This window comes from Narcine bancroftii, chromosome 6 (assembly GCF_036971445.1).
Source record: "Narcine bancroftii isolate sNarBan1 chromosome 6, sNarBan1.hap1, whole genome shotgun sequence".
NCBI classification, from domain to species: Eukaryota; Metazoa; Chordata; class Chondrichthyes; order Torpediniformes; family Narcinidae; genus Narcine; species Narcine bancroftii.
The window spans coordinates 198,327,660-198,351,310 of NC_091474.1; the positions used below are offsets into that span (position 1 = coordinate 198,327,660).

Genomic DNA, 23,651 nt, shown 5'->3' on the forward strand with positions numbered 1-23,651 from the left:
TCACCAGGCTCTGGTGCTCAAAGGTAAATGGTTATTGCTCAGGGAGGTTCTAGTTGGTCTCAGAGAAAGATTTGTTGCTCGTTGGACACACACAAACTGATCTCCCACGATCAGTCACTTCAGTGTCTTCCCGAAGAAATTTGCCGCATCATGGGTTTTTCAAATGATAACCTCTTCTGCCAGGTCACCACAGAGTTCCTCTTGTTTCCCTTATTTCAGGAGAAACACTTTTGCCGGCCATTTCCTCTTGTAAAAACTACAAGGGTTTTCAACAGGCTGAACTCAGAACTCACAACCTGTCTTCAAAATGGGGTTTTAACAACCCTACCTGCTTGTAACTTCTCAAAAGCCACTGCAGAACTATTCTCTCTCTCTCTAAAGCTGCTTTCAGGTGCTCGGACACAGTTAATGCACTGGCAGATGTTCAGATGGCCGTGGAGAAGACGCCTTTCTGTCACCTGTCCAAGCTGGCTGAAGGAGAGCCACGTCCGAGCGAATGCCGGCTTCTGTGGACTGTGGCCGTAGACCCACTGCTGCTTTTAGGTACAACGAGGGATTCTCCGAGCCGGAGAATATACCTACAGGAGGAAGTCGGGTATTCTGGCCACCTGAAAGCGGCTTAAGAGAAATCCTGTTGATTCTTTTGTCTCTCTCTCTGCTTGTAAAAATCAGAACCTCTTGCAGGGCTAACCCAATCTTTGAAAGATCTTTATCAGCACTTTGAGCCTGGACTCTACCATTTGCACCTGCTTTTTGAAATTCCTTCCAAAACAATTTCATTGTCTTTGCAAAGGCGTGGGTGCCTGCATGTGTGGCTTCAGCCAAGCACTTGCATTTTAAATGAGATGTGAAGTGTTACTCTGTGAAATTATCTACACTAAGCCCACACCACCCCCCCCCCCCCATAATCTATCTCTTTTACAGGCATATTAAAATATAATATATAGTATAGGCCGTAACAATATTTAGACATGAGATTATCCAGCATTAGCAATAGTACACAATAAAACATCTGAATAATCACGAAGTTTGAGATGTTTCTTTTACAAAAATATAAGCACATGTTGATTGAAATAAATAGAAATGGATTTACTCCAATAACAGTCTTTTCTGTGGTGGAATAAGTCAGAAAGCCAGACTGAGTTTGGAGGCAAGAACAATGTACAACTGAATATTTTGTGTATAATAGTGAAAAGTAAGCTACACATAGAATGAGAAGCACGGCTTTGTGATGACTAATGGTTTTATTTTTTACCCCAACCACCTCTTGAGCTGGGAAAGTTGTTATAAATTTGAAAATAAAAGCTCTGAATGAAGCCTAATGATGTCCAGTGTTGTGTGTTACGATGTCGTTCTTACAGAATGAAATTCTAATGTGTATCATGGTCTTCAATCTGGGATTTCAGATGTTGTTATAATGTTATGAGTTCATTGTGACTATATTTCAAATACCATGGTGCAATTTTAAGGATTCCAACTTTGAAAGGAAATTGACTCATTAGTCGAAGCTCAGTGAGCCAAGCTGAATTTGACTTGCCAAGCTGAATTTGTTTGCCTTGGCAAAGGCAAAATTGGGACAATAGGAATAATTTGACATTTTGCATATTGAACATGGATTAAAGAGTTGGAAACAAGATATTTAACTTTTTTTATAGGTTTTGGATAAAGTGTTTCCTTTTGTTATTGCAGAACCAAGGTCCTAATAACTCTGTTATCAGTCATGAATATAGGATTGGTTAGATTCACAATGGATTCAGAGAGATTTTGCTAAAGCTGTGTGATGCCAATAAATCAGTCAGTTCAAACCGATGATGAGGAGTGATTTAATCCTTGGTTTTAAACCTCCAGCCTCTGCTCGTTATGTTTATCTCATGGGCAACAATAAATCTCTGTGACAGATGTTTGCCTGCATAGGACTGCTGTACTTTACTAGTGAATTGACAGGTGAAATTGTGGCAGTTTACGTACTCCATTACCAGCTAATTTCTGTGCTGTGAGCTCTGGACTTGTTTGATAAAACAAGTTTTAACTTTTTACAGTAAGGCTTGGATAGGCCTGAATTGCTTCACCTTTGGCAAGCAATTGTTGCTTTCTTTCCCCAAACCCAGTAGTTCTCTACCTTTTTCTTCCCCACTTTCTTTCCACTTTTAAGTAATCCCTTACTTGCCACAGACCACCTATGGCATCCTATAGGGATTACTTAAGATGGAACGTGAGTGGGGAAGGGTGGGAAATAAGTGAGACCCACTGGCTTAACCCTCTCTGAGGTAGATGATCCTTCAGAACTAAAAGAAAAAGTAAGTAGCAGAGAAAGTATGGGAGGGTAATGGTTGTAACAAAATGAATTCATCTGATGGGGTGAAATACAGTGGAATCTGCCCTGTACATTAGGCTATACAAATAAGAAAAAAAAATTGTGAGGAATTTGACAAAATTGAACCACTCTGATACAAAGAAAGAACAAGTGATAATAATAATAATAATAATGATACCAGTGGTCCAAAGTTAAATAATTCTATATTATTTAATTCTGCCAGCTGCAACTTGCCCAGCCAAAAGATGTGTTCCTATAGTTTGAGTTGGGTCTTGTTGTAATGAAGTGGAAGGACACAGACAGAGGTCAGATTTGGATGAATTAAAGTAGAAGACAACTGGAAGCTCTATCATCCAACTGCCTGGGTGCAGTTGCTCAGTTTTATTGTAGAGGAGGCTGCATTGAGAACATCAAATGCAGTATGCAAGATTGAAGAGGAAAAACAAATGAAGTGAATTTCTCACTTGATTTTCAGACTTCTACTATACTTCTGAAGATTGGTTCCACTGCTGTTGGGAGTAAAATGTTACAATGCAGTTAGAATGGTTGAGAAGAGTATCGGGACATTGACACAGCCTTGTTTGACAACTGGACTTAATAGGCTTTTGACCTGTTGGATAATATTATAGCATATGTTTGAGATGATGCCACTGCTGTAGCACTGTAGTGGCCAAGCTGCCGCTAGTGCAGACCCACGGGGAGCAGAGATGCCGCGCTCCCGTTGGGTCCAGCCTCCCAGTCTACACGGGCTTTCAACAGCCTGTTGGAGCCGATGATGGTTTTATTTGAAATTCCGCGACCGTGGGTCTACACCCAAAATAGTGGCGCCTATTAATCGGCAGAAGCGGAGGACTAGAGCAGGGCACTGGAGGACGGGAAGATCACCCCCCCACCCTCCACCACCGTCTGAGAAAGAGAAGTGGAGGAGGTGACCCACGGGGATGGTGACCACGGCGCCAGACCAGTAAAGGGGGTCTACAGCTGAGGGACCAGTGCATGCAGCAGACTGCTGATGACTAGGCCAGGAATCCGTGGAAGCTGCGGGCTGCTGGAGACTGTTGTTGGGAGACTAGCATCAGGCTGCAGACTGCTGGAGACTGGCTCGAACTGGCTGCAGACTGCTGGAGACTGGCTCGAACTGGCTGGAGGGGTACCAGGTATTGGAACCGGGATGCAAGGAGGTGCCGAGGGTGCTAAAAGATTCCTGACCATGTCAGAGGTTTGGATCTGGAGCTCAGTTTGCCATTGGTTTGAACTGGCCTCTGTGTGGCTGTGGAAGTGCTGAAGATTAATCTATGGACATTCAGTGACTCTGGGGTGGGGGTGGCGGGGGGGGGACTGGATCTCTCTTTTGCTTCTCTCTCTCTCTCTCTGACTGTAAGTCTGAAAGTATGATACATCGGGTGCTGACGTTCGTGAGGTGGATTGTGCGGATGAAAATAATATTGTTCTTATTTTGAAGGGGAGTAGAGGTTAGAGCAGAGTTGTGTGAAATTGATGAAATTGGTGTCAAGATCTCTGTCTGTTATGGTAAAGAGGAAGCCATGGTCAAGGAAGAAGGAAGGTCTTATCCAGAAGTGTCTGTGCAGAATGTCTTATCAGAGCAAATGCAATATAAACAGAGGAAGTGAGAGGTAGAATGGAGTCCTTGAAGAAAGCCGGGTGGGAGGAAGTATCACAAAGTAGCTGTGAGAATATAGCCACTCCCAGATCTGGAGAGATCCAGGAAGGGAAGAGTCAGAGGTGGCCCATGCAAAGGTGGGAGCTGATGCAAACTGGTTACAAAATGTATATTAAAATAACCTTGAAAGAAGATGCACCGATGCAGTTATTAATGTACAGAAAATTCATTAGGAGGTGTGGGCCCAAGTAAAACGGAAGTCAAGACAGGTGTAAATTGGGCCCATGTAAGGGATGAAGCATTAAAGTAGTGCAGGAGGAAGGAGACATCCCCTTTTTTGCAATTTTCAGCACTGCTTGTAACGTTATTCCCAAAATTTAGTGGTGAAGCTTTCAATATATTGAAAGGAGCAGAAGTAGGCTCATTGGCCCATCAAGTCTGCTTCACCATTCTAGTTGAGCTGATCTATCCTCTCATTCAACTCCACTTCCTGGTTTTCTCTGACTAATCAAATACCAGTCAATCTCTTCCATAAATACACACAACAGCCTCACTTCCACTGCCACCTGTGGCAACAATTTCCACAGACTCATGACCTTCTGTCGAAAGAAATTTTTCCATATCTCTGTTTTAAATGGATGCCTTTTCATCCTGAAGTTGTGCCCTTTTGTCCTAAACTCCCCTACCATGGGAAACATCCTCGCAACATCTACTCTGTCCAGGCCTTTCAACATTCAAAATACCTCTGAGGTCTCCCCTCGTCCTTCTGTACTCCAATGAGTATAGTCCAAGAGTTGACAAAATGTTATCTTGAGACTTGAGTAGTTTTGAGGCTGGAACCTAAGGTTGAAATCTTGTTACAAATATAACAGGATCATCTGGTCTGAAGGGGTTCTCTCTGCCTCCAACAACTCCAGCTATGCTAAAACCCCAACTCTGGATTTTTATCAATTTTAGCATGCATCTTGATGGACCATCAATAATCACAAAAGATTATTTTGTGAAACTATCAGGCTTTTATTAACTATAGACTGGAACAGCCATCAACCTCATTGACTGATCGAGGCAGAGTGGAATGGGGAGCATGTAAAGGGCTATGGGTGGGATCGGTCTCGGGAGGTATGTCCAGCTGGTCGCAGCCAATCATAGCATAAGAATTGTTTACCACATTGCCGTGAAAACGAGGATTCACTGGTAGTATGTTGTGCTGATGGCTGGCTCCGCTTCCAGACTCTTCCCCCATCTGCTCACCTATAAACCCGGATTCTCAGCTAAACCCAGAACCCATCTGAAGACTACTGTGAAATCCTACCCTCAGTTATAAGCTAATAAAAGCATTTGTTCTACCTCCAGCTGTGAGAGCTTTTATTTACGCTACACACCAGCGGATCAGTCTTAGATTGCCTTGTGTGCTTTCGAAGCAGGACCTGAGGTGGTGAGGCAGGTGGGCAGCGTAGTCCCGGACACAGACTTCCTTGGGAAACCAAACGTCCATTCATGATGCATGTTGTTAGTGGCTGTACATAAAAGTGACCGGATAGAGTGGAGCGGGTCTTGGAGGTCCTCTTGCCATTGGGAGACAGGGAGGCCCCGTGACTTCTGTGCCAGGAGGATGGTTTTCAAGACTGTGGCATTCTCCCTTTCCACTTTCCCATTCCCTCTAGAGTTGGAACGGGTGGTCCTGCTCATGAAGATGCCCCTGGCCAGCAGGTATTGCTGAAGCTCATCACTCATGAATGATGTCCACTCTCGCCCAACAAATGCTGAACCTCCAACTTAATGAATGTCTTGTCTGCGGCACAGTAGCATCTGCTCCTGGTGACTACTGGCTTGCAGTAAGGGGCAATGTTGGCAAACAGCAGTTGGGGGACAGTCGATCTTAAAAACGGTGAGGGAGAATGGGGCCCATCGAATTTCAATGTAACTTTTGAAATTGGCACTGGAAGTCCAGCCTCAGTAGTAAGGGGACACAGTGTTGTGGCATGATGAGTAGCCTGAAATGTTTGAAAACTATGCTTCCAACAGTTACGGTCACTTTGCAGGACCCATGGATGGCTGCCACATGGGATTTGAATGCGTTTTGTGGGCCGTATCTTGAAGGATAGACGCTTATCAGTATCAGGGTGAATAAAACTTTCTGTACTCCTGCTATCAAATAAACAGCATGTGCTCATTTATCTGGACATCCATCGTGGATCTGGTGAGTTTGTGCGGTCCCTCCTAGTTCAGGGTGATGGAGGCCAGTATAGACTTGCTCTCTGAGTCCGATGGATGCTCACGATCCCAAGATGGCCACCTTTGCTATTCCCCCATGGCGTCATAGTCCTGAGAAGATGGTGTTTGCCACACATAGTGTCGCTGGTTTGCAGAGAAGATGGCGCCAGTTGTGTTGTCTGGAGCAGCAACTGTCCATGTGTGGCACTGCTAGGTTTCGTGGATGGTTTGGACTGGCAGACTTTGGCACTCTCGTCCTTGTGTCCAGATTGGACAACAGTATTTTTTCCCCCCCCCAAGCCATCAAGCTTCTGAATTCCAAGAACTTCTATGGATAGTGTACTGTGGACTTTTATTGTATATGTCTTAATATTTTAACTATTTTAACTTGTGTTTATGTAAATCTGCTCCGTGGACCTGAAGAAACACCATCTCGTCTTTATCGTGCAGTGCATAATATGAACGACAATTAAAGGTGACTTGACAAGTCCCTTGTATTGTTTGGTGATTCATTCTTAATACCAACTGTGCAGGATGAATAATTCTGCTGTCCAAATACTGAAGACATCATCTTGACTTGGGTCCCCCAATACAAGCCCCTTGTGACGGATACTTTTCTAACTTCTTGGCATCAATGTCCTGCAACATCTTCTCCTTCCCATCAGGTGAAGTGAAAAAGTGAATGTTCAGATTTCACTCTTACATTTGGTGCTTTGGTTGAACTAGTCCATGAATAATTGAAATCAGTGGCTGAGCACAGAAACATTATCCCATTTTTTTTTTCTTAAAATGACAAATAAAGCCTACGACTACTACTTCCCTGAGGCCTGGATACATCTGGATCATCAACGCTCTAATTCCATGCAGACATCAGTTTTTGTGAACCCTAAGCTACCTGGGACCCTCTTCTAAGTGTATGTAAATCCCTGCAAGTTATATAAACTGCCTTAGGAACTAGAACCTGCCTGCAGGGAAGGGGTTCTGGAAGCATCACAGATGAATTGGATGAGACACTGCGCTGGCTCTGTAAGGTGGCTCTTTAACTGACTTGAATAAATTTTCTTTTTTTCTTTTTCAATCCTTTTATTGTGTTTTTTTATAATAAATACAATACAATGAAGAAAAGGGAATGAAACTGAAAATACAATATCACATAAGTAAGTATTTATATACCAAGATAAAGCTTCAAATAGTATAAACTCGGTCTCTCTCCCCACCCCCCCACCCCCCCCCACCACTGGGTGAAGACAGAAAAGACATCAAAAATATTTACTTTAAATATAAAACCCACCTAACCTACTCTATTAATCTGAGCATCTTATCCTGAGTCAACTTCTCATTAGGTGAACAGCCCCATGTCTCCATCTGTCAAGGTCCATTCCTATGCTGTATGATGTAATCCATGTTGGATTGGGAATTATTGCAATTAGAGAAGTTTATATTTCAGGATGCTTTGCATAATTGGCACTGTCAAGTGTCTCTAACCTCGGGTGGTGTTGAAGTTAAATTAGTTAGTGCCGTATGAAAAGCTGGTTTCTGTGGCCACATGTTCTCTTTGGATCTTGCACTATTGCTGTACTGGATGCTGTACTGAGGTACTGAAGACGTCTGTGCAACTATAGGTCCTCTCTTGAAACTGATGTCTTGAGATTTCAGATTTATTGTCAGAGTACATACACGTGTCCCTGAGATTTTTTTTCCTCTGGGGAAGGCAGAATTACCACTTACTGGTCATGCGAAAGAAATGTGTATGCAACATATGCATGTAAACACAAAAAAATGTTAACAAATTGCAATGCAGAGAGGAAAAGAAATCAATAAAGTGCAAAAGTAAGAGTCCTTAAATGAGACCCTGATTGAGTTTGTCATTGAGAGATCTGAAGGTGGAGGAGTAGCAGCTGTTCCTGATCCTAGTGGTGTGAGTCTTGTGGTACTTATACCTCTTTCCTGATGGCAGCAGCAAGAACTGAGCATGTGCTGGGTGGTGGGGATCCTTGATGATTGCTGCTGCTCTCTGATGGCAGTGTTCCCTGTAGATGTTATCACTTGTTAGGAGGGTTGTGCCTGTGAAGTTCTGGGCCGTGTCCACTATCTTTTGCATGTCTTTGCTCTCAAGGGTATTGGTTGAAGTTTTGATCAAATGTGTATATTGCTTTAAATGGATTGAGCTATGTAGAGAAAGTACAAAAAGTACAATCAATGTGGGATATAGGCTAATTCAGAATAATTTTATTCATCAGTTATATTTGACACCACAAAAGTTACATAAAATAAACCATACTTGGATTTATATTTTAGATGTGGACAAGAAGTTGGTACATTTCTGCATTCAATTTGGCAGTGTTCCACAGTTAAGCCTTTTTGATTTGAAATAGGTAATTTGTTAGAACAAATAATGGGGGTAAAATTCCCACAGGATCCAATGCTATTTTTACTGGTGGAAATTAGAGGAGTTGGATGCAAATTAAAATTGAATATGTATCAAGTGAAATTTTTTTCAAATTGCTTTGGCAATAGCTAGAAAATGTATCGCTATAACTTGAAAGTCAGATATTGACTTAGCAATGCTTTATATTTGCATTCAAGTCTTTTGGGTCCATGCACACACTTAGTTCACCATTTTTTTTGGCACAAACCATTGAATTCACCCATTCTGTGAGCTCCTCCATTTTCTTTATGGTCCCCTAGTACTGTCATTTGGTCAAGTTACTGCTTGAGTTTTTCTTTTAGTGGCGCTGAAACCCACATTGAGGCATGCACTACTGGCTGTATCTTATATGTGAATGGTAGAACTCCAAATCGCTTGAAGATGAGGAGGGTGGGGATTTGTTCCGGCATGGACTAGTAGGGCCAAACTGGACTGTTCTGTGATGTATATGGTGATATGTCTGGAAATGCAGAAGTTTGGAGTTGTATTCCACTTGAGAAAATTACTTATAATTTAAGAGCTAAATACCATATTTGGAAAATCTGGTGCCCATATTTACATAAAGTGTTGGTATTAATATTTAACTTATCTCGAAAACTCCCTTCCTCCAATAGATCTGTGTGTGTATGTGTGTGTGTGTGTTGTTTGTGTGTGTGTGTGTGTATTAGATAGCAAAAAGTGAAGTACTCTTGTTGAAGTCTCTTGTCCTGTTCTTTTTCTCTTTTCTTGCATGTGGGGGGGGGGGGTGGTGGGGGGTGGTAGTGGGAGATTTCTTCTGTCTTATTTTCTTTTCTTTATTTTTTATATATATATATATATATATATATATATATATAATATATACCACATGTATTTGGATTGAATTTGAAATATTGTAAAATGTTTCTTCTGTGGTTTTAAATTTTAAATAAAGTATTAAAAATGTGTATACTGCTTTTGTGCATGACATAATGATGATGATACAGAATTTCCAGTCAATTTTTGTAGTGACTGTTCAGACAGGAAGCTGGCAGACTTGCTGCAGGTTATATTTTGCCCCGACCAGCTTCAGGTTGCACCTTTGCCATTAAATCTTGCCTGTGTGGTCCATTGCCATTGATAATATAATAAATCTTAAAAATTATTGTAATCATAAATTCTCAGTTGTTCCTTTGCTGCTTTGTATCATTAAACATTTTGCCCAACTAGGTGATGCACCGCTGGTGACTCTTTCTGCTGGTGCTACAAAGGCACAGGAGGTATCACATGTAGACCATCCGAGTTATGCTTGTATCCTTAAAAGCATCCTTTCAAAAGCTCATTTATTCAATCATTTCATTATTCCTTCAAAAAGTGTCAATAATTATATTTTCTGAAATTATAAAATTCAAAAAATTAAATTTCATTGCACATGATGTGAAAGATGTCAAGGATAGGCAAGAGTGTTAAGTATTTTACCAATAGCCAGTGCATTGGAATTTTTCAGTTAATTTTCTGTGGATTTTTTTGGACTTCCAGCCTTTGGGAGAAAAAAAATCATTCCTTTGGGAGGAACAAAATATTATTGAAAAGTGTGTAATTATTCAAAAATTAACCTCTTATGGTATAGCATTAGAGAGCTATAGCTCACTTAAGTTCTTACAAAGGCATAATGTGAAATTTTTTTAAAAAATACTGAGCTATTATGCAAGTGTAATTTTCTATCCCCTAATCTTATATTTAGTTAAAAATTATTTATCAATTTTAAAGATGATGGCCTAAATTCTGAGCTTTGTCAATAAAGTTATAGTCTACAAATGGGGAAATAATGTTGAACATTTTATTGTGCTGAACACTGCTTCAGGGCACAGTTGGAATGTTGTGTTCAATTACCTCCTTATAAGAAGGATATGCAGGCTTTGGACAAGTTCCAGAGGAGATTTACGAGAATGTTTGCTGGGATGAGGATTATATGGGATAAATTGGAGTTGTTTTCTTTGAAAAGTGAAGATGGGGGAAGTATATAAAATGGTGAGAATTTTGGGCTGTTTAGTTGGTGACTATTCTCATTCAAGCAGTTGAGTATTCGAGGTCAAATTTCTTAATGCTGCATCCTATTGTAATCTGAAATAAAATGCCTACAGATGTAGTGGAGTCAGGTTCATGGTGATCTTTGTTAGGGAATTGAAAAAAAAATTGTAATTTCATGAAGAAAGGGCCAGAGAATGAAACTACTGAGTTGTTCCAATAAAGGAAACAATGGACCAAATGGCAGTATTCTCTTCTATAATTATTTTGCTAATTCTGAAATTGATTTAAAAAAAATTGTATTCTTGTAATTTAGATTTTTATTTACTTTTTAGGTATGGTCAAAGCTGTCTCATTCAGTTCGAGGATTTTGGTAACACCAATGCATTTAGACTTCTAAACAAGTACCGCAACAAATACTGCACATTCAACGATGATATCCAGGGTATGCTTTCATTTCTTTAAGCTTAAATTGTGTAGTTTGCAAAGAAAATTAATGAAATATAAATTTCTCATAGTAGATTTTCATTAAATCCTATCCAGGATACTGTACTGTAACATTACTGTTCATTTAATCTTAGTTTTTCAGAAGATATGGAAAATTTGTCCCCAAACTGGAGTCTTTCTATCCACTATTTTGTACTATTGCTACATCAAAAGATTCTACAAACAAATTTACTAAGTGATAATTGAATATTAATTACTTGGGATTGTGCGGTGGGAGCATATTTTGGAAAACGGTTTACATTTTGCTGCATTTACAGTAGTAAATCTTTATCAAAAATTTGCAATTTTCTTTTACTGGGATAATTTGTTAGAATAAAGAGAATTCACTCTGGACTATCACTAAGCTATCAATATTGCAATGAGGCTGCTGTAAGCATGGTGCGGATAGTTTTTCATTCTCTTGGTAATGGGTATCTTTGAGGGTGCATTAGGAGGGATGCATCAGTTCCTTTTGGTTAGATATTGAAATTACGATTTAACCTATACATATTTCAAATATTATCTGTGACCAAATATCAGAATTAAGTTAGTTGGAGAACATTGTAATAATTTTAATGCACAGAGGGTTTAAAAATGGATATATTAGTGTCTTGACCTAAAGTCAACTTTTCGAAGAACAATTTCAGTGGCTGTTTCTGGATCCCAAGGAGGGAAAAGGATTTAAAAAAAGTGATATGGTGTGTGTACAATTTTGTTTGGAAGTGGTAGGAGGTGGGGGTTGGTGGTGAGAGGTTTGTAGAGGTGTACTGACTTTAAAAATTAATTTAGTAAACTATGGTAATTTAGTGAAATATTTTAAATATCTCCATTTAGGATTGTTAGCTAATGTAATCTCAGGATAAATTGTTTCAGAAATTTACTGGAGTATTATATTTAAGCATCAGGCCTGTAGAGTATGGCCCTTCAGCCTAAATTAACTACACTATGTCACCCACACTTGCCCCACCTGCCTGAGTTTCGCCCATATCCCTCTAAATCTGTCCAATCCATGTACGTGTCCCAATTTTTCTCGTACATTTTAATAGTACCTGCCTCAGCCGCCACCTCTGGCAGCCCATTCTATATAATCATCATCAGAAAAAAAATCACCTCCTCTCTGGTTCCTATTAATTTCCTCTGCCTCTCGACCCCCACCGCCTTAAATTAAACCTATGGCGGACTCGAAAGGCCAACATGGCCTGTTTCCGCTCTGTAAATGGTTATATGGTTATGTCCTCTAGTTATTGATTTTCCCTACTCCAGGCAAAATACTCTGTGTTCACCAAATCCATGCCTCTCATGATTGTGTAAACCTTCTTGGAATCGCCCCTCATCCTCCTGTGCTTCAAGGGATAAAGCCCTAACCTTCTCGACCTCTCCCTATAGCTCAGTCCTGGCAACATCCTTGTCAGTCTTCTCTGTGCCCTCTACAGCATGACAAAATATTTCTTGTAGCACGGTGACCAAAACTAAATACCATGCTCCAAATGGGGCCTCATCAATGTCTTATACAAATGGAACGTGACCTCCCAACTTTGATACTCAGTTTGCTGATTAATAAAGGCCAATGTGCTGAATGCCGCCTTGACCACCCTATCTACACGTGACTCCATTTTCAAAGTACTTTGTACCTGTACCTCTAGATCCTTCTGATCAACAGCACTCCTCAGATCCTGACCATTTACTGTGTATGTCCTACCCACATTAGACCTCCTAAAATGCAGCACCTTGCATTTCTCTTTTAAATTCCATCAACCATTCCACTGTCTGCTAGCCCAACCAATCGAGATCATGCTGCAATCTTTGGCAACTTTGCTATCTGTAATACCTGACATACTAGTATCATCCGCAAACTTGCTAATCATGGCACCCATGTAAGGTTTTATGTAAATCATTGACCCAGATGACAAACAGCAATGGGCCCAGCATTAAACCCTGTGCCACACCACTAGTCATGGGCTTCCAATCCATAAAAACAACCTTAATGTTGGATGTTTTAATATAATGCATTAAATTTATCTTATTTGCAGTATTTTGTATAACTAGTGCAAATTACTTGGCTGGGTTATGGTTAATCTATTCAATAGTCAGAATTGGTGGTTTTTATGGGAGAGGATTATCTGAGCCCTTATGAGGAATTGAATGAGACTGTCCGTAAAATAATACAAGTGTTGGTATCACAATCAGAGTCTGTCTGTTACAGCACATTTTCTTCATTGCTTTAAATTCCATTATTTGTTTAACCACCTTGAAATAAAATTTTGTTTTAATCATTAAAAGTATATATTACTTTGCAAAGAGTCAAGCTGCTAAGAGAAGTTACGATTGAGTTCTTTGGCCAACTCTTCCAATTATTTCTCCTGACATTGACATGTCAAAACTTGAAGCCATCTAAATGCATTTCCTTTCTGCTGGTGGTGAATTTTTTTGCAGCCTTTTCAGCCTTTATCCTTATGTGCTTTCTTTTACCCTGATATTTAATCGGGTGCACGTTGAATATTTTCCGATATGATGCGAATAAAGGCTCATTGTAAAATACAAAGCAAATAAAAAAGTGATTGGATTTCCTTCAAGTGAAACTCACCTGTGATTGTAATGAAGGTTGCTTCTTTCAATGTGGCATACCTCTTGTAGCAGGAAACTTGGCTTTCCAAATATTATCTAATCCTTAGCTGCACAATTTCAGGGGTTGATTTATGTGTTTCTGTTCAAAATTCCATTGATTTTGCTCCACACACTCCTACAGACCGAAATTGTATTACTTTCTGTAGTCTTGTAGCAGTAAATCAGGATCATACAATCACGGAATGGTATGAAGGAGGCTATTTGGCTTGCTCATTCAATACTTTGGATATTTTGACCAAATTCTATTTGATGTTGACCTGCCCGAAGCAGGTAGGTTTTCAGTTCTTTCATTGGAAGAGCTAAAATGAGAGAGTTTATGATTCTCAATTACATTCAGTTGCTCAAAATTGGAATATGGTAAAGTCGTAATGTTATGTAATTATGACCAAGATTGGGCCATCTGAGCAGTCGAGCCTGCTCCATCAATCATGAATGATCTGGCTGTGGGCTTGGCTCCACCTCCCTGGCTTTTCCCATAAACCATTAATTGCTCTACTATGCAAAACTGTATTCAACTCTGTCTTAACTGCTTTTAATGAGGCAGCTTCTATTGCTTCTTGGGCTGAGAATTCCACTGATTCACTACTTTCTGGAAAAATAAGTTTCTCCTCATCTCCATCCTAATTTTCTCCCCAGAATCTTGATGCTATGACCCTGAGTTTTTGTTCTCACCTCGCCAACCAGTGGAAACAACTTTCTTGCCTCTATCTTATTCCATAATTTTCATTCTACAAGATCCCCTCTCATTATTTTGAATTTCAGCAACTTGATTTCAAATAAGGTGACTAAAACAGAATGCAGGTGCAGCCTCTCCAGTATACTGAATAGTTGCATCAGAACATCCTTGGGCTTTAAATGTAATCTCTCTAGCAGTGAAGGTAATATTCTATTTGCCTTAATTACTTGTTGGACCTGCAACCAGCCTTTGGCTTTTCTAGCTCAAGCACTTTCAAATTCCTCTGCATGATACAATCTTTCACCATTTAAATATTAAACAGAACTATTTCTTCTTCTAAAGTGGATGATCTCTCATTTACCAACATTATGCCTCATCTGCCAGACCCTTGCCCAATCACCTAACATGTCTCTTTGCAGACTCTCCACATTCTCTGCACTATATGCTTTTGTTGTCAGTTTAGTGTCATCAGGTAACTTTGACCATGTCCCTTTGTCCAAATTGTTTATGTATATTGTGTACAGTTCTCGGAGTTGACTCTTGCAGCACTCTGCTCACTTAGGTCAACCAGAAAATACCCATTTATCCCAAACCTCAGCCTTCTCTTTAACCAGTTCTTTAACCATGCTGATACTCTACCCCAACTCTATGCATATAAATGATGTCCTCGTGCAATATAACAAGATTGTTTGAAAATCATTTCAAAAGGTTCTGATCTGTATGTTACTGATTTCTTCAGGTTATATTTCACTTTTTTTAACCAACAGGTATCAAGCCTAGAAACTCCCCCTAAGCTACCCTAACTTAATTATAATCTTTATTTTAGTCTTGTAAACAGGTCCCAAACCAAATGTTCACTGACTACCTATGCTGCCTGACCTGCTGACCTCCTCTAGATATTCTTCCTTTGGTTAGCCATTAATTACTCCAGACCAAATGGTCTGCTTGTCCCATTGAAATGTTACTTTGTTCTTGCATTAATTGCAACAGTGAATGTTCAGAGAGGATGGGACCTGTGCCAGCAGCATGGATGGCATCTGAACTGGAGGAGGACCAGTATCCTTCTGGGAAGGCTTGCTAATGCTGCTCTAGGGCAGCAGGGAGGGGGCAGAAGTGGTGGTGGGGTGTGTTAAGCTAGAGTTACAGTAGAATTAGAAACAAAGCAGATAGTGGAGAGAAAAACATGTTAAGCCTGAAGTGAAAGACAGAAATAGAAAGCTGAACGTGATGCGAATAATGTTCTGGGTTGTATCTACGAAAGGAGTATTATAGATGGATGAACTTGGATAGCATGGATCAGCATGTGGAATTATGTCATTGTGGCCATTAGCGAGACTTGGCTGCACAGCGGGCAGGACTGGCAGCTCAGTGCTCTGGGGTTCTGCTTGTTTTAGATGTGATCAAGTAAGAGGGATGAAATGGGAGGAGAAGCATTGCTAGTCAGGGAAAATGTCATGAATGTTCTGAGGCTCTTTGAGTGGAACTAGGAAATGAGAAAGGGATGGCCACATTAATGGAATTATATTATTGACCACCCAATAGTCAACAGGAATTGGAGGAGCAAATTTGTTGAGAGGAAGCAGATAGTTGCAAGAAGCCTAAGATGGTGAAAGGCGATTTAAGTTTTATGAATATTGGCTGGGACTTCCATACTGTAAAATGGCTGGAGGTGTTGGAACTGCACTTTTGGAAAAGTAGCATGCAGTAGAACAGAGAGATCTGGGAATACAGATACATATGTAACAGAAGGTTTAAGAAATTGTGTATATGTTGATAAAGAGAGCATTTGGCACATTGGCCTTCATAGATCAATGTATTGAGTGCAGTTCTTGGTATATATGTTTAAGTTGTATATAAGGGATTGGTGAGGCCAAATGTGGAATACTATGCACCTACTTAGTCACCTACTTACAGGAAGAATATCAATAAGATTGAAAGAGTGAGAAAATTTACAAAGATGATGCTGCGACTTGAGGAGCTGAGTTGTTGGGAAGTGTTCAGTAAGTTAGGACTTTATTCCCTGAAGCATCAGAGAATGAAGGGACATTTGATAGATATATGCAAAATTGAGGGGTATGAATGGGGTAAACACAATCCAGCTTTTTCCACTGGGGTTAGGTGACACATAAACTGAAGGACATGGGTTTAGGATGAAAGTCAAAATATTTAAGAGGAATATTGGTTTAGGGAAGAGGGGGCAGGATTCACTCAGACTTGTGGGAGCATGGAATGAGCTGACAGCAGAACTGGCGGATGCGGGTTCGATTTCAACATTTAAGTGAAATTTGGATACTTGGGTGGGAGGCTTATGGAGGGCTATGGTCTGGGTGCAGGCTGGTAGGATGAGGTGGAATAATGGTTTGTCAGACTAGATGGTTGATGGGTCTCTTTCTATAGTGTTTTGTGATTATATCGAAAACTGATATAAAATTGCATAAATCAGGTAACAAATGCAAAGTAATAAATAGATTAAGGATTCTGTAAATGTGCAAATCAATTGATATATTGCATCTGAAAATAACCTCTCATCTTCGCTTCAACAGAATGGTTGACGTATCTATTATTTCGCATTTGTTAACTGCTTTATGCAATTTTAAAAATTAGTTTTAAATGTTTTTGATGTGGCCCCTTAAAATGAGTTTTAATTGCAGGAGCTGTTTCATCAAAACTATTTTGGAAAAAAATAACAATCTTCACATTGCTTTATACTCATACTGGTTTTGATTGAAATGAAACTGATGGATGGACATGCTAATAGAAATGAATGTAATGACTAATAAGAATATCTATTCTATTCCAATGTTTGTACTTCACAAAAATATTTTTACTTCCCTTGTCAATATATCAGATAAAATGTATCCCAAGGACAGGCAGCTTTGTGGTTTTGTCACTGAAGGAAATGAACCATTGTTTCACCACCTTGCGCTGTCAACTAACATAGACCTGTTATCAGTCGGAATGGTGTAAAATAAATCAACCATACATTGAATGAGAACACCCGTAGGTATATGTCCCTTTTTAATCACTTAGGTTACTTAACTGTTTGTCACAATACATGAACTCTTCTTGGCATGTTGTTTCAGTTTAAGAAAAGTTGAAAACAGACACCCTGAGACTAAATTTTTGTGTCTACTTGAGGAACAGACGGAACTTTACTGATTCTGGTTTTACACAATCCTGTCCAACTGGTGGATCTCTCCTGCTGATGTCCCAGCTGAGGTCAAAGACCGACTGGATTTTTTTTTTCTGATTTGTGTGACTCTGGACTACTCGTGCATTTGCACATACATACTGAGACGCATAGTCTGAATGTAATCAAGGTGGTTTCAGCCAGCGGGATCCTAGTGGAGATTGTCAGTTCTCATAACACGTGGCGAAAGATGGTGCAGGAGGGAGCGAGGGCTTCAGGTTTCTAGATCATTGGGCTCTCTTCCAGGGAAAGTGGGGCCTGTTCTAATGGGAAGGTTTGCATCTGAACTGGAGGGGGGTCTAATATCCTTCCAAAAAGGTTTGCTAGGGCTGCTCCGGGGAGGGGAGGGAGGGGGATAGTGGGTTTAAAACTTGATTAGCAGGAGAATGGGAACGAGAGAGCTAGAGTTACAGAGGGAAAGGATTATGTGAAAATTACATATAAAGTTAGAAGTCAAAGGGTTGTATGTGGTGGAAATGTTCCCAGGTGCATCTATTTCAATGCAGTGAATATTGTAGAAAAGGTAGACGAGTGAGATCATGGATTGGTAAGTGGAATTATGATGTTGTAGCCATTAGTGAAAGTTGGTTTTAGGAGGGGCGGGACTGGCAGATCAATGTTCCGGCTTCTGTTGATTTAGATACATTAGAACGGGGAGGAGTGGCATTGCTTTGAAGAGGTTACCAGGAAAATTGATGAACTAAAGACTGTGGATGTTGTCTGCATGGACTTTAGTAAGGCCCTTGACAAATTCCACATGGGAGGTTAGTCGGGAAGGTTCAGACTCTAGGTATTCATGATGAAGTAGTGAACTGGATTTGACAATGGCTGGACTGGAGGCCTGTGACGAGTGGTGTCCCTCTTGGATCATGCTGGAACAATTGTTGTTTGTATCTATATCAGTGATCTGGATGATAATGTGGTAAATTGGATCGGCAAATTTGCAGATGACGTGGAGATTGGACAGTGAAGAAGGTTTTCAAAGGTTGCAGAGGGATCTGGACCAGCTGGAAAAATGGACTGTAAAATGTCAGATGGAAATTGATGTGAGATGTTGCATTTTGGAAGGACAAACCAACATAGGAATTACACGGTAAATAGTAGGGCACTGAGGAGTGTGATAAAACAGAGGGATCTGGGAATACAGACACATAATTCCCTAAAAGTGGCATCACTGGTCGATAGGTTTGTAAAGAGATCTTTTGGCATATTGCCTTCATAATCACAGTACTGAGTATAGGATTTGGGATGTTATAGTAAAGTTGTATAAGACATTGGTGAGGCCAGATTTGGAGTACTGTGTGCAGTTTTGGTCACCTAACTACAGGAAAGATACCAATAAGATAGAGTACAGAGAAGATTTATGAGGATGTTGCCTGGACTTCTGGAACTGAGTTACTAGTTAGGACTTTATCCCTGGAGTTTAGAGGAATGAGGCGAGATTTAATAGAGGTATTTAAAATTATGAGAAGGATAGGGTGAATATAGGTAGCGGTAGGCTTTTTCCACTGAGGGTGGTTGAGATAGAAACCAGTGGATGTGGGTTAAATGTGAAAGGGGAAAGGTTTATGGGGAACATGAAGAGGAACTTCTTCACTCAGAGGGTGATGCGAGTGTGTAACGAGCTGCCAGCTGAAGTGGTGAATGTGAGCTCAATTTTAACTTTAAGTATTTGTAAAGGTACATGGATGGGAGAGGTATGGAGGGCTGTGGACTGGTTGCAGGTCAGTGGGACTAGGCCTGTTTCTGTGTTGTAATGTTCTTTGGTTCATGCCTGTCATTCTTCAGTAAGGATTAGTTCAGGACTTTTCAATGAGGGTTCACTTGGGGCTTCAGCTTGTTCACAAAAAAACAAACAGCCTTGGTAATTCTAGGTGCCTTAGTAAATGGCCTTGCATTCACAGATCCACCACTGCTACTGATCAATTCTCACCTTTCCTCTTATGCCCTTCTATCTATATCCAACAATGACTGTTAGCCTCTGCTTTCGTCATTCCACCCCCCCCCCCAACCCTTTCCTTCCTTCTCTCCCCAACCTTTTTATTCAGGTGCCTGTCTGCTTTATGCTCATACCTTGAAGAAGGGCTTAGGCCTTCTTATATCTTACCTCCTATGGATGCTGCGAGCCCAGCTGAGTTCCTCCAGCATTTTTGTGTTTTTACTACAATCACAGCATCTGAAGACTTTTGTTCGTTTCCATCACTTCTGCAGGTTTACTTTCATCTCCAGGCTTTATTTCTCTTCATTTGTTTGATCAGTGATTTAGACCAGTCATTTTCAGCCTTTCTTTTGGGACTCTTCTCAAAATTTGTGAAGAGTCAAATTTCCTTGTGAAGCAATCAAGTTTTGTTGATTTCTTCCATACTTCTCTCCTACACACTGCCCACAATGAAAAAAATTATGTTACACAAAGTGAAAGAAAAATGAGGCTTTTAATCTTGAGCAAAACAACTGTGGCTTGTGCTTCCCAAACTGACAAATAGGAAATCATTATTATTGAACATGTAGGGAAGAAGAGAACATGAACATGTAAGAACAAATTTAAAAAAAAGTTTATTTGAGTGCATTGGTTTGTACACAATAGGTTATTAGACAATGTAATGGTTAAAATGACTTGCAAGTCTATTCTGCAAGCAGCCAGGAGATATTTTTTACGCATTCTTTGAATGTCTACTCATAACAGCCAGTTTCAAATTTATGGCTAGCTTTCTGTGTGTTTTTGAGATAACATTCAGTTTTGAATTTTCTTTGTTCTGTGAAGATGGAAAGATTTGAGATGGTCTGAAAACTTTTATTGACTGTTAGTCATGGTTTTAAGCAATGTTTAAGCATTGTTTAATTGTCTTTATCATAGTTTTAGAATTGTATAAGAATTTAGTAGCAATGTAGTTATTGATATAAAGTTTTATTAACCGTGAAAAACTCAACTTGACTTTCGTATGGACTTGAATGAGTCATAAATAATGACACTCAAATCTTTCCAAGTGATTATTAAGGAAGATAGTCACAATATTTAGTCAATAAAAAGGACAATTGTCTCATTAGTCAATAAAAGATGGAATAGAAGACATAGTAATTAGGAAATTGGATTTGGAATTCAGACTAGCTAATTTGGGCTCTGTTTAGAGCATATCAAAGAAGGAGGAACAAACATTAACAGCAGTATAACCGTTGAATAAATGATAAACCTCACTACAGGATTCCTCTGTGTGTATATTGCAAGTTAGAACAGTTTGGAGAAACTGCCGCTTGTCCTTTGTAAATTGTTTTGGTTTTGTAACAGTTGTTGTGTATGTTTGATATCTGAGTGCAACGATTGACCAGATGGATAAGATGGCTGCTGCACTTAAGGAGCTACGTGTTGAGAAGATGAAGAAAAAATAATTAATAGAAGAATTGCAAAGTTATAAATTAGTGTCAAGTGGAAACAAAGCGACTTTTCAAGCAAGGTTGATTGAGAATATAGATAAGGTGGTTACAGCTGTTGTGGATGCAGATCCCACAGAATTACTGCAAGAACACGAATAGAAACCCAGATCAGCCACAAGGAAATGGCTGAAGCTGAGCCACAAGATGGTGGTGAAGAGGATGAGCAATCAAAATGGAGACAGGGTCAGATATTAAGGCAACATCTGATGTACAGGACCTAATGAAACCCAAGGGTAGTATGTCAAATGCTGGAAGCAGGAGATGCAAGAGGATTTCTAGATTAGGCTCCAGAGCTTCAGGTACTGAATCTGTAAGTCTAAAGATTCAGGTAGACGCAGCAACTCTTGAAGCAAGAAAATAATTCCTTCACATTAAATTCGACTTAGAAGAGTGGAAGAGGTAGTTAAGAAGGCAAAAGGAGCTACTGGAACTGGACACAGAAATTGCTGTTAAACAGGCCAGGTCGAAAGCTCTCTGAGGCTTATTAGTATCTGGTGCTTGAAGTAAATTATCTAAAGCATCACACCTTGAGGAAGGTCAATAGAAAAAGACAATATTGAATATCAAGGCTGGGCCAGTGCTACAACCACAATACATACTTGAAATAGACGTTGAGGCACGGGGCTGAGCCAGTGCCGTGGTTAAAAGATGTGCAAGATCTCGAACTAATCAGGTTAAGGCATGGTGCCAGATCTCAAACTCCAATAATGACTGCATTGGACAGAGATGTGACCCTAATGCAATCTTATGAAACTGACTAGCGCCTGCTTCCGGCAGGTTTTAGAAATCAGGGTGAACAATGTAACTTTTGCCCTGGCATGCCAAGATGAAATAGTTGCATCGTTAATGCAATTACTGAGTCTCTCTTTGTCCAAGAGAAAGATTTCAGTTTTTGATGATAACCCACTTGAATACCAAGCATTTTTGAAAAGCTTTGAACGCAGTTTTGAAATTGTATCAAAGCTCAGAGAATTGTTTATATTATTTGCAGTAGTTCACAGGTAGACCACCACAAGATCTTGGAAAGAGCCAACGGAATTGGCTCCAAAGGAAGGATTCAAACAGGCTAAGTCATTACTAAAGAAGCATTTTGGCAACAAGTATAGAATTTCTACAGCTTATGTACAGAAGGCTGTCATGGTCCAATATAGGGTACTAGAAGGCTCAAAGTTATCTGGTGCTCAGAGTAAATTAGCTAAAGCGCCTAATGTTTTGAGGAAGGACAACAATAAATGAAAATATTTAATACCAAAGATGAGCGATTGTTCTGGTTATGAGACATGTATGGTCCCAAACAAATGACAAGAAAAATGGCAGATGAAAACAGTACTGAAGCCTTGGTATTGACAAGTTGTCTTACTGGAGCCAGTGCAGATAACTGCAAACTCTCAATTGTGCCTGTACAGAAGATAAGTTATGGTAAATTGTCAGATCTATTCAGAACATTTGGACCGTAATGCATGTATTCAAACCAAATGTAGATGATGGTAAATTTATGCAAGATGGTTTTATGCATCTATCTAATGCTATGGGGAAAGTTATACTATGGAAGTATTTTAATTTGCTTTAAACCCTAAATAAAATAGGTCAGGAGATAAAGTGACGAAAAATAAAGTAGTAAAAATAGTAAGAGATTTAATGAAAGATATAAACCTAGTGGATATTAGAGAAAGGTTTATCCTAATGAAAGGGATTATTTTTCTCTTTTCAATACAAAACATATTCACGAATAGATAAGTTTCTAATTTCTACACAATTTCAACATAGAGTACAAAAGGTGGAATATCAAGCACGAGTTTTAATGGATAATTCACCTTTAATTTTGTCAATTTTTTTGGATGAAGAGCAAAAGATAGACTATATATGGAGGCTAAATACAACGCTATTGAAGAAAAAAGATTTTGTGATTGTATGAGGCAACAAATAATTTTGTTTTCTTGCAACCAATAAAGATTCAGTTACAAGTAAGTTTGTATTATGGGACTATATGAAGGCATATTTAAGAGGTCAAATAATAAGCTATATTTCTAAAGTAAAGAAAGATTAAATGAAAGAAGTAGATCAGTTAGATAAAAAAATAATGAATTTATTCAAGTGCAAAAAGATGAGGAGAAGAGAAAATTTCTAGAGTCAAAGAAATAAAAATTTAATACAATACGGACTTGTAGAATGGAAAGAGATTTAATGAGATCGAGACAAAAATATGAGTTGGGTGAAAGGGCTCATAAAGTTTTAGCATGGCAATTAAAAAAAACAAATTTCTAGAACAATAACTGCAACTAAGAAACCTACAGGTCAGATTACTTATAAAACACAGAAAATAAATTATAATCTTAAGGATTGTTGTGCTAAACTTTATCTTTCAGAATCTATGAAAGATAATAATAAAATAAAAGATTATTTGAGACAAGTTAACTACCTGTGCTAAAAGATGAAAAGTTAAGGTTATCTGAAGTTTTTTCTGAAATAGAAGTTTATGAGAACCTAATATCTTTACAGAATAATAAGGCACCAGGCAAAGATGGTTTTCCACCAGAATTTTATAAAGAGTTAAGAAGTTATTAATACCCATATTTATGGAAGTATTATACCAAATGAAAAAGGTACATAATTTACCAGAATAATTTAAAACCGCATTAATAACAGTGATTCCGAAGAAAGGGAAAGATTGTTAACAATGTT

At 39.3% G+C, this 23,651-nt stretch overlaps 1 protein-coding gene across 2 annotated transcripts in view; it reads left to right on the plus strand.

The window, feature by feature from the left end:
* me1 (malic enzyme 1, NADP(+)-dependent, cytosolic) overlaps positions 1–23,651 on the plus strand; it is a 536,434-nt gene that overhangs the window by 313,508 nt on the left and 199,275 nt on the right. For both annotated transcript variants that reach the window (XM_069887178.1, XM_069887179.1), the window contains one exon: positions 10,899–11,008. In XM_069887178.1, the coding sequence (XP_069743279.1) occupies positions 10,899–11,008 (110 nt within the window). The remainder of the gene's footprint in view (positions 1–10,898; positions 11,009–23,651) is intronic.